The sequence below is a fragment of the Chrysochloris asiatica genome, unplaced genomic scaffold, assembly GCF_000296735.1.
Source record: "Chrysochloris asiatica unplaced genomic scaffold, ChrAsi1.0 scaffold00137, whole genome shotgun sequence".
In the NCBI taxonomy this organism is placed as follows: Eukaryota; Metazoa; Chordata; class Mammalia; order Afrosoricida; family Chrysochloridae; genus Chrysochloris; species Chrysochloris asiatica.
The window spans coordinates 6,883,900-6,896,485 of NW_006408655.1; the positions used below are offsets into that span (position 1 = coordinate 6,883,900).

General features: G+C 37.4%; 1 protein-coding gene across 1 annotated transcript in view; it reads right to left on the reverse strand.

The window, feature by feature from the left end:
* The window catches only part of DNAJC1 (DnaJ (Hsp40) homolog, subfamily C, member 1), a 295,976-nt gene that overhangs the window by 125,035 nt on the left and 158,355 nt on the right, over nucleotides 1-12,586 (reverse strand). Inside the window, exon 8 of the mRNA XM_006869898.1 lies at nucleotides 7,082-7,245. Within this exon, the coding sequence (XP_006869960.1) occupies nucleotides 7,082-7,245 (164 nt within the window). The remainder of the gene's footprint in view (nucleotides 1-7,081; nucleotides 7,246-12,586) is intronic.

A 12,586-nucleotide genomic window follows, 5' to 3' on the forward strand; every position in this document is an offset into this window, starting at 1 on the left:
GATTGGCAAAGTGGCAGCATCAGTGGGCTCAAGTGTGGCAACAATTGTGAGGTTGGCCCAGGATCGGGCAGTGTTTTGTTCTGTTGTGTATAATATGGTCACTTTGAGTCATTAGCGACTCAGTGGCATCTAACAACAACAACAACAACCACCTTTCTTCTTCTGGATGCTAAACTTCTGCTGATATAGTTAAAAATTACATGATCTTTTTTAGTCAACATCTTATACTTTTGTAGTGTTTATGTCCATTTGCTTAAAAATCTCACTGCAGAATATACTGTCATGATTGAAAAGCTATTGCATTGTTCTGTATGTTTAGGGTTTGGAAGTATTTGGGGTTGGAATCCTGAAGTAATAACTGGGTGTGCCTAACTGTATTCAGGTAAAATACTCATGCCAAGTATTTGCCAATAATTTACGGTGATTTTTGTCCATAAAGAAAAGGGTTAAAAATAAATAAAATTTACTAGAGAAAAAAGATTTTTAATATAGATCACTGAACCTTCACAAAATATGCTTATTTTTTTAATGCTCATGTGAGTCAATAAATTTCATAAGATTCCCAGAAATGTTATCTAGAATAAAATATAAAGAGATTAAGATAAATTTAGAGACATAGAAATACAGACAGTATGTCAAATATATACAAAATTGGATTCTGGGAACAAACAGAAAGAGAATGGAGCAGAAGCAATATTTAAAGAGGCAAAGATCTGAGAATTTTCCAAGCTTGAGTAAAGACTAAGTCTTAAGAGTTACACTCTTTGAACTCTAAATGGGATGAATCACACTTACGCACATCATAATGAAAATGAGGAAAATTAGAATCAATGAGAAAACATTAAAGCATGTATAAAAAAAACAACTTACGTTTAAAGAAACAATAAATGGAAATCAGCTGACTTCTCAACAAATACAATGCAAGTTGTTGTTAAGTGCCATCAAGTTAGTTCTGACTCATAGCAACCCTTTATGGAATGTGTGAGGAACAGATGATAGGTTTGAACTGCTGGCCTTGTGTTTCGTAGTCTAGTGCCGATCCTACAGTGTCACACCAGAATACTTTCAAAGTACTGGAAGAAAATAACTGCCAAACTAGAATCCTGCAGTCATTAATAATATCTTCAAATATCAATACTACGTCTCTTTCTTCCTAGTCTGTCTTGTTCTCAAATTTCTGCTGAAACTTTTCCACCATGGGTAACCCTGCTGGTATTTAAAATACTGTTGCCACAGACTCCAGCAACACTCAAGCCAACACAATATAACAAACTGACAGACAAAGGTGGTGAAAAGAAAAAAAGGAAAACTTTGCTGAAGGTAATTCAAAAACAGCTGCAACAGTACATCGATAGCAAACTGCCAGAAATTCAAGCCAAACTTGTAAGATGAAACTAGGGATAACATTGCTGACGTCAGACAGATCTTGGCTGAAAGCAGAGAATACCAGAAAGAGGTTTATTTGTCTCTTATTGACTATGCAAAAGCTTTCCACTGTGTGGATCATGACAAACTATGGATACCATTGTGAAGAATAGGCAGTACAGAGCATTTAATTGTTCTCATGAGGAACTGGTAAATAGACCAAGAAGCAGTTGTTAGAACAAAACAAACTGATACTGAATGGTTTAAAATTAAGGAAGGTGTGCACCAGAGTTGTACTCTTTCACCATTCTTATTCAATCTATAAACTGAGCAAATAAACTGAGCAAATGTGATACATAGTTTGATTTCTGGACTGTTGCTTCCATGAATGTTGCTAGTGGATCCAAGTAAAATGAAGTCTTTGACAACTTAATCTTTTCTCCATTTATCATGATGTTATTTGTTGGTCCACTGGTAAGGAGTTTTGTTTTCTTAACACTGAGGCACAACCCATAATGAAGACTGTGGCTTTTGATCTTTATCAGTAAGTATTTTAAGTTCTCTTCATTTTCAACAAGCAAGGTTTTATCATCTGCATATCACAGGTTGTTAATGAGTCTACTTCCAAACCTGATGCCATATACTTCTTCAAGTAATTCAGCCTCTCGAATTATTTGCTCAGCAAACATACTAAGTAAGTATGGTGAAAAAACACAATCCTGACACACATCTTTCCTGATTTTAAACCATTCAGTGTTACTTTGTTCTATTCAAATGACTGACTCTTGGTCTATATACAAGTTCCTCATGTGCACAAGTAAGAACAGTCATTCTCTGAAACGTGGTCTGTAGTTTGTCATGATCCATACAGTTGAAAGTCTTCGCATAGTCAATAAAGCACAGGTAAACATCTTACTGATATTCTCTGCTTTCAGCCAAGATGCATCTGATGTCAGCAATGATATCCTTCATTCTACTTCCTTATCTAGATCTGGCTTGAACCTCTGGAAATTCTCTTAATGTTGTAGTCATTTTAAAATTATCTTTAGTAAAATTTTACTTGCATTTGTTATTAATGATACTGTCCCATGATTTCCACATTCCATTGGGTTACCTCTTTGGAATGGGCACAAATATGGATCTCTTCCAATTAATTTTATAGTCTACAGTAAAAGCAGTGTTCAGAAAGAAATTTTTACCTGTAAATGTTAACCTTAATCTTTCACCTTAATAAATTAGAAAAAAGAGCAAACCAAACCCAAGGCAAATAGAAGGAAGGAGATAATAAAGATAAAGTCAGAGATAATATAAAGAATAGTTAGCTATATCAACTAAGAAAACAAAAAGACTCAAATTACAAACCCTAACTGACTCAACTCTTCATTCCAGTGCCATCAAACTGATTCTAACTCATAGTGATCTTATAAGACAGAGTAGAATTGTTCCATACGGTTTCCGAGCTGCAGTTTTTTACAGGTGTAGAATGCTTCATCTTCATCCCACGGAGCAGCTGGAGTACAAACCAGCGACCTTTCATTAGCAGTTTAACACTTTCACCATTCATCAGGGTTCCTCCTAACCCACTTGCCATTGTTGCTGTCATAAGCCATGCCAGGGAGTTGGCTCCCTGTATAGGTTTTCTGAGAGCAGCAGGCAGATTTGAACTGTTGGTCATTCAACACTTATCCTATAGCGCCAACTAGGGCTCTCCTAATCCAAAAGGATGATTATTATAATAATAAAAACAAAAGCATGAATGTGAAGAAAACTATACCATCATATACTGCTGGCAGGAACATAAACTAATGCAGCTGTTATAGAAAACAATTTGGCAGTTCTTCAAAAAAGTTAAATATAAAATTACCATAAGACACAGCAATTCTGTTCCTAATTATGTACCCAAGTGAAATGAAAGAGAAGTTTTAAAGAAAACTTATACACAAATGTTCATAGCAGCATTGTTCGAGCAGTCAAAAAAGTAGAGATAAACCAAATGTCCATTAGCAGATGAATGAATACAAAATGTGATATATCTATATAATTAGTCATAAAAAGAAATGAAGTACTATTATATGCTACAACATGGATGAAACTTGTAAACCTTACACTAATTAAAGAAGGTATAAAAGGCCACTGCAGTTCAGTGAATTACTGAATTACTCTTCTACTCATAGTCTTTGTAACTCTCACCAAATGTCTGGGTTGGACTATGCAACATATAAGGTACTTACAATGACCCAAGCTTACCAGCCGCTCCTGGGAAACCCCAGACAGGGTCGCTGTGGGTTGAAATCTACTCAACAGCACTTAAACAACAACAACATGGCCCACCAAGGAGACTGGCTATCTTGCTAAAAAAGTAAATAAGTTGTATGATACCCTTGTGGGGGGTTGTTGTTAAGTGCCGTCGAGTCGGTTTCGACCCATAGCGACCCTGTACAGGGTTTCCAAGGGTGTAAATCTTTACGGGAGTAGAAAGCCTGATCTTTCTCCCGCGGAGCAGCTGGTAGTTTCGAACCGCTGACCTGAAGGTTCGCAGCCCGATTCATAACCACTATGCTACCAGAGCTCCTCTGTGGGGGTAAGACCATGTAAATAAGGTACATTGAACTCCAGTGTACAGATTGGTCTGTTTTGCCATCATACTAGGCTTGAAAAGAGCCATTCCTAAGGTGGAAAGGAAGATCCTTATGACCATCAAGAAAGGAAAGTCAGGAGTGGAGCACATCCTTTGGACCCAGCATCCTTGCGTTGAGAACCTCCTTGATCCAGGAGGCAGCGAGTTATAAATGGGAGTACAATGTTTATATAGGTTGGCAGATGATATTTCTATATGTATATGCTGTAAATATATCCAAGGATATTATAGAGCAAATAGGGGCAAAGTTCTGAAAACTTCTTAGCCATAATCACATGCCTTTCGGGAATGACTCATTGGATTTGGGGACTTAAGACCACAGTCTCAGAGAATGACTAGAACAATTGGCGTAACAAGGTCCATAAAAATAATAGCCTACATGCTACTTTGGTGAGTAGCTACTGAAGTCTTGTGATAGTTAAGGTTTTGTTCAACTTGGTTGAGCTATAATTCTTAGTGGTTTGGCAGTTAAGAAGTGGTAAACCCCCATGATGATATCTGCTACAAGCACCCGATCCATGAAAGGAATCTTCTCTGAGCTGTAGTCTGCTTCCAATATATGTGGACGCTGTGGAAAAGTGGGTTTTTTTGACTCCTCATGTATCTCCAGTTCTTTGGACTCCAGCCAGTAGTCTGCCGAATTTCCCGCAATCCTGGAAGTTGTCAGTAGCCTGCCATCTTACCAACTGACCTTGGATTCATTTGCCTCTTCAGCCAGAAGCCTGCCACCTGACCAGGGTTCTTCAACTCTTGCAGCTATGTAAGTCAGGAGATGTCTTCAAACTGACTTCTGACCTCATATACAGAGTATAATTAAACAAGTCTCTGCCATCATTAGAAGGCTGCAGATAAGTTCTCTCAGTAATATATTTGTCTCAGTCTCATTTGAGGACTCAAAAAAAAAGTTCCAATCAAAACAATGACTTGGGGGTGCGGTGGGGAACATAATTCATTCCACAACATGTGATGTAAATCAAAGAATACAGAATTCTTCAGGGAAGGATTTGTAGTTGTTAAGGGTCATTGAGTCTGTTCCAACTCACAGTGACCCTGTATAGGGTTTCCAAACAGCAGCTGGTGAGTTTGAACTGCCAACCTTCTGGTTCAACCTGACCTTTCAGTCTGATGCATTATCCTACAGCACCACACCAGGATTAGACAGGTGAAAACACCATCTCAATTAGTGTACAAACCTAGATATGTCTAGAAACTATAGCTTCACATTTTAATGCTTTTGTTTAATAAAGGTTTCTAAGATTTTGTAGATGATTTACTAATACATTTTGACATACCCTTGTATAAAGTATATGATAACAAGAAGAATGTTATGCTCAAAACAATCAACCATATGATACCAAACAGGCAGTATTTGCCCAAAAACAAAGTTCAGAGGCCAAGAAAGAAGGATGCATGGAAACAAGGAACCCAGGAAGGAAGTGGGGAAGACTGCTGTTACGCCAGAGGGATTGCAACCAATGTCACAATACAAACAAAAATGTATAAATTGTTGAATGGAAGATTAATCTGCTCTGTAAAGTTTTACCTAACCTACAATAATAAGGAAAGAGAAACATCAGGCAACCCAATTAAAAAAAACAGCAAAAATTTGACAATACACTTAACATAGGAGAAAATCAATACCCAATAAATATCAGTAAAGGTGTTCAACTGCATTATTTATCAGAGCTATGCAAATTAAACCATAATTACATACCACTGAATAGCTGTAAGAATGGTTAAAATATTAAAAACAAAAACAAAAACATGACCAACTATTAGTAAAGACTTTGGGTAATTTCATATCCTATTTATTGTTGTATTGTTAAGAGCCGTCAAGTCAATTCGGACCCATAGCGACCCTGTATATAGGGTTTCTGAGGAGCAGCTGATGAGCTTAAACCGCCAACCTTGCAGTTCAAACGGCTTTGCAGTCTGGCGCATTAACCCACAGTGCCACACTAGGACTCCTATATCCTGTTAGTGAAGTGGAAATTGATTCAAATATTTTAGAAAACTAAACATTTTCACTTATACAGTTGTTGTTAAGTGCCATAGAGTCGATTCCGAACCATGGTGGTGGTAGTTGTGTGCCGTGGAGTCGGTTCTGACTCATAGTGACTCTGTACAGGGTTTCCGAGGCTGTAAAGGTTTATGGGCGCAGAAAACCTCATCTTTCTCCCACGGAACAGCTGGTAGTTTCGAACTGTTGACCTTGAGGTTCGCAGCCTGAATTATAACCATTATGCTACCAGAGCTCCTTGTACAGGGTATCTGAGGAGCAGCTAGTGAGCTTGAACCACGACCTTGCAGTTCAAATGGCTTTGCAGTCTGACGCATTAGCCCACAGTACCACACCAGGAACTTATTAAAGTTGAACTATACAAATCCTGGAGTCCTACTGTAGAGCTGTAGGATAAGCACTGAACTGTTAGTCATAAGGTTAGCAGTTCCAACTCTCCAGCCACTCCTTGGAAATCCTATACAGGGTCACTATGAGATGGAACCAACTCGACAGCACCTAAGAACAACAACATACCCTAACTATGTATGACCTTGGAAGTAACTTCAAACCCCAAAATTTATACTTATGTGTACTAAAATAACATGTATAAAAATATTAGGGGAAATTGCTCATTGTAGCCCCAAACAGGAAAGAATACAAATGTCCAACAAAAATAAATTGAGGTATATTTATAACTGGACTATTACACAGTAATGAAAATGAACAAATTTCTGCTGAATGGATAAATCTCAACAAATAAGATAGTGACTAAAGGACACCAGATGCAAAAGAATACATAATGGGATGATTCTATTCAGCTAAACTTCAACCATCAGGCAAAATTAATTGATAGTGTTAAAAGTCAAGATAGTTATTCTTTTTATGGAAGAAGACGGTAGTAGCACTGGGGAAAAGAATGAGGGAGTTTCTTAACACTAGAGGTGTTCTGTTTCTTAATCTTGGTGATGGCTAGTTAACTTGATTCACTTTGCAATGGCTCATCAAACTGAGCATATGCATTTTATATGCTTTCCTGTATTTCTTGTACTGAATTACAAGTTTTAAAAATTGTTTACCTGTTTTTTCTGTGTTCTGTTCCTGTTTTCCAGCCAATCATCCATTTGTTCCTCAATTTCTTCTATAGAAGTTCCATGATCATAAGATTCAATGTATGTACTTTCTAAAGGCGTGTATACAGGAAATTCTGGTTTTGTTTTTTTTACTTTAACTTTCTTCTGTTCTAAAAATGTTTAAAAGAATCAATTATTGAGATTTATATAAAAATAATTTGTAACATTTGATTCATAGATCATATCTTGAAAGAACATGTGAATGTTGTTCTATCGTCAAAATAAAATTGTTTTACCATAAACAGCTGGCCCTAACTTTTATTGCATATTAACCACTACATTATATGCAAATAAAACTCAAAAAAACTTATGATGAAAGTAGGTGATCATTATGTAACCAGTATGTTTATTTGCAGACATTTTTAGTTTCCAAATTATTTTCATCAAATGTTTCAATGTGGAACAATGGAAAGAGCCTAGTCTGTTGTTTTACTCCTATCTTTACAACTTAATAGTTACACAATCTTAAGAAAGTAGCTTAACTCTGTTATTATTAAAAATCTAATAAAACCTACTACTGGAGGTATAAGAGGTATTACCTACATTACTAGTCGAAATGTGAAATTACTACATTACAACCTTTTTGGAAAGTTACATAAGAATATCTATTAAAAGTAAAACATAACATTTTTCCTAGCAACTTCTAAATAAAAGCATTAGAATGTAATTGTCTAAGTACATGTACATGGGTATACATGTGTATGCATGTGTAGAAAGGCTATTTCTTCACAGAGATGTAAAATGCCTAACATAGTGAGTGTGTACTTTATTAATGGGCGAAATGACTGAACAGTTATTGATAATACACCCTAGTAAGGAATACTGAGTCTCCATTAATAGAACCTGAAGTAAAGCTACACCAGTTGACTTGGAGAGATTTCGGTAAGCTAGGGAAATAAAAGCAAGATGCAGAAAAGTATGCATAGTTCCATACTAACAAAACAAAATGTCTCTGTAGATCCCTATGTATGTGTATGTGCATAAATATGCATATGGATGTCTGAAATTTATACATAAACATGAAAAAAATATGGATGGACATCTACTATCAGGTTTGTGGGGAGATAGATGAATGAGAAAGCACAGAAGCAAAGAAAAAAGGAAAAGAAAAGGAATACTATAATCAATATGTACAGATATACATATATATATGGATGTATATTTAAAGATTTTTATTAAATTATAGATATGAAAATAAAATTTTAGGAGATTAAGGAGTCCTGGTGAACAGTACCACTGTAGGATAAGCACTGGACTGGTAACCACAAAATCAGCAGTTCAAACTCACTAGTTGCTCTCAGAAACCTTACAGAACATTTCTGAGTCGATGGCACACAACAAAATGGAGTGCCCTGCTGGCAACGTATGATAAGCATTGGAATGCTAATTGCAAGGTCAGCAGTTCAAATCCACTAGCTTCTCTGTGAGAGACACACAAGGCTTTCTGCTCTCATAAAGATTTACAAACTCGGAAACCCCATACAGGGTAGTTATGAGTCATAAATGACTCAATGCCAGTAGTTAAAAAAACAAAACAAAACATGACATATGGAAAAACAAAGTGTACAGGAAAACAATTAGGCAGGTTTGCATGGGCTAAGTGGGACAGAGGTAACTAATGATGTATACACAACCATGGAACAACAGGGCTCTGGGATACAGGGATTGAGAAATTATTGGAATGGAGAAAAAAGGGGAAATAATGTTAAGATGCTTGGCTGTCTTTTGAATCTTGGTTTCCCTGTTATACTATTATAAAATAGACACTTGAGGGGGAAAGAAAAAAACAGCCAAAAATATCACCATAGAAAGCTTGTAAATCTGTCTTCTGCTATAACTGATTGGAATACCTAAAATGGGGCTACAAAGTGCCCAGTGAAGGAGGCTTCCTGAGGGGCCTCTGCATTACATAAGACCATAGGTGGAATCCTAAACCACCTCCAGAATCTTCTGAGGTGAGAAATTTCCATTTGAAAAGACAAGCAGACCAGCCTGGAGTGGCTAGAAGAATAGAAGATACTTCTTGAAAGAAAGACTGACATGAAAAATAAAAAACAAAAATGGCAGCCCAACTAATTACTACAATAACAAGCAAGTTGCTCGCACAGGAGACATCAAGGCGCGTAGTCTGGTCCCCTCAGGGCAAACCCCCTTCCAAGACTAAGGACCAATGGGAATACACGCTCTGATTGGTGACCACATTCAGTCACCGATAAGGGGAAATGAGGGAAAAACAGCAATAAAGCTGTGAGCTAAGCCCTACAATGTTCAATAGATTCCTGTGAACCATGTGGAGACCTGGTTGGCCAGCAGTATGGCAAGACCTGGGGACTCTTGGGCCCAGAGTCAGTGACATAGCCATAGAGGACTAGAGTGGAGAGTGAAGCATCCAGCTGATAAGAAGAGAGGGTATATGCAAAGGAACACCCACACCTGCAGATAATAACCACTTGCCTGGCTTCAATCACTGGATGATTAGAGCTCAACTAAAAGAAGAAAGATGAGGAAAAATGAGTAGTCTGATACAATCTGATGAACTTGATCTGCACCTAGGGATGCAGCAGGCTCAAAAGAGGGAACAAATCTTTACAGCGAGGATCATTCCCACTTCCTCCATACATAGAGTAGCCACGGATGGGCAACATGGACATTGGCTACCCAAAATAGGGGGGCTACAAAGGCAAGAAGTGACTGGCTTACAATCTGTCTGGGCAGGGCTGATGAAAGGAGATGGGGTTAGGTCTCTTGTGATACAATAGTGAATAGTTGTGAATTATGTGATAGTTTACATGGGAGAACATTAGCTTTACATTCATCATCTTGTTGTAAATGATTTCACTGCCATGGTTACAATACCCTCCATGCATCATCAAACAACAAAGGGTACATCCTGCAAGCCTACCCCTCGGTTGTCAGCACACAGCCCCTTTCCCTCTCTGGGTCTAGAGTCCCCAGTTGTTCCATGTCTCCATATCATTGTCTCTGCCTCCATCTCTGGCATCACTGTTTCTCTGGGTAGGGTCTTGCACTCCACTCTTCTCCCTTGATGGTCCCAGGGACCTCCGCTCCTGGACTGCAAAGTCAACCACTCCCCTCCTTTTGCTACAAAATGTCTACCTTTACATTTCCAACCCTTGCAGTCAGTCCTGATAGCAATTATTCACTATTGTACCACAAGAGTACTGTCCCCATCTCCTTACATCAGCCCTGCCTAGACAGATTGGATACTACTTAGTGGAGATTCTACCTTCCTCTGTGCCCTCTGGATCTAGGTTCCCTCTTGAAAGCTTGTAAGCCAGTCACTTCTTGCCTTTGTAGGCCCCACCCCCTCACCATTTTGGGTAGCCAATGTCCAAGTGTGTTTTTGTTTTTAAAATCATATTTCAAAACTATGTAGGCTATGTTGTTGTTATTGTTTAGTGCCACCCAGTAGGTTACAACTCAAAGTGACCCTGTACAGTGTTTCTGAAGCTGTAAATCTTTGCAGGAGTAGAAAGCCTCATTTTTTTCCTGTGGAGAAGGGGGTGGGCTCAAACCAGCAACCTTGAGGTTTGCAGTCCAGTATTAACCCCACAGAGCCACTGCACTCTCTACGTAGGCTCTAAGGGCAGAGAAATGAAAAGGGAAATATTAAATTTTAGTTCTATACTTCCCCCATTTTGCCTATTCAAACTACGACCTTTAATTCACCTCTTTATGAAATAAATCAAGTACATTTTCTTTCATTCTTGATAAAGGCTGCTTCATTATGTATACTTAGAATTGACTTCTATTTATCTAGCATAAACTCTTGTAATTGGAAAATGTATATAAATATCAATACTCTGTCCCATATTTATAAATATTCAATTTATTTATATAAATGATAACATTGTTAACAAAGAGGCAGAAACCTTCCAAGCAATACCAACAGTTTTGTTTGTAAACAGACTTCCCAGAAGAGTTTTTATGTTTAAGAAATCACTCTTTTTACAACTTTTTCCCCCTCTAAAATATCATTTTAATAAGACGACTATGTCCTATTCAAAGTAGTTCTACTGTAGCTCTCAAAGGATGCTGCACAATCTCAGCAGTAAAGCAGACAGACATGAGGGCAGATTAGCAATTAGGTCATGAAAAACAGGCAGATAAAACAGCTCTTGCTAATCTGTATGAGGTGCATTTACTCAATTAAGTAGATGGAAATGTTATTATGAACTCAGTATTCCAATGATGGTCTTTAAAATTAAGAAGGATAGGGGCAAATAAAATGCACACCAGGGGATTTTGGGCCTTTATATATTAATTCTAAAGCATACAATGCAGAATATTGTAATGAAGTTAACAAAATTAATTAAAAGATTCTTTGCACATAACCATTAGAGACTACATTTAAAAATACATGACAGTTTCTGACATTATTAACAGCGAATGTGACTGTTCTTTAACACTTCTAATGTTGATATCAACACCTTTTCTAAATATACCTCTGAACTTAAAAACAAAAACAAAAGAAGTCTTGTTACTCAGAACTTGGTATGAATTGTTTTTAACATGCTCTCTGGTATTTATTCTAGTCTGCATTTCAACAACTGATGAGCTGGTGATAAATTTTCAAACACTTTAGAAAAGTATTATTCATTTTTAGTGAAGAGCTTTCAGTTACTTACATATTTTAAAATTTGTATTTTTTACATGTTTCATTAAATACAATAAAAGAGAATAATGAAATTTGTATGTGAATTCTTCTTGCTTGCCATCAAATCAGTTCCAACTCAGAGCAGCCCTGTACAGTGTTTCCGAGGCTGTAAGTTTCTACGGGAGCAGGAAGCGTCATCTTTTTCTCATGGGGCAGTTGGTGTACTCAAACTGCTGACCTGGCAGTTAACAGTCCAACACGTAACCCACTACACTACTAGGGCTCATTATCAAACTCTTGTTGTTGTTGTTAAGTGTTGTCAAGTCAATTCCAACCCATAGCGACCCTGTACAGGGTTTCCGAGGAGCAGATGGTGAGCTTGAACTGCCGACTTTGCAGTTCAAAAGCTTTGCAGTCTGGCACATTAAGCCACAGCGCCACATCAGGACTCCATCAAACTCTTAAGCAGAACAAAATCTTTTAACGATTTTGGAAAAATGATGACAAGTTTCAAAAAGAAGTTTTTGTATTTTCATAAATATTTATTTTAGCCCGACTTCAAATGGAATTTGTGCATACTAGCATCATTACTATTGGAGAATTCTAATACATATACCCAATTATACCAACGAATGACATTACTATTAAAAATACATCAAATGAATCTACACTGAATAGTATCCAATCTGTCTGGGCGGGGCTGATGAAAGGAAATGCATGTAAGTCTCTTGTAATACAATAGTGAATAATTGTTATCAGGACTGATTGTGAGGGTTGGAAATGTAAAGGTAGACATTTTGTAGCAAGGAGGGGAGTGATTAACTTTTCAGTCT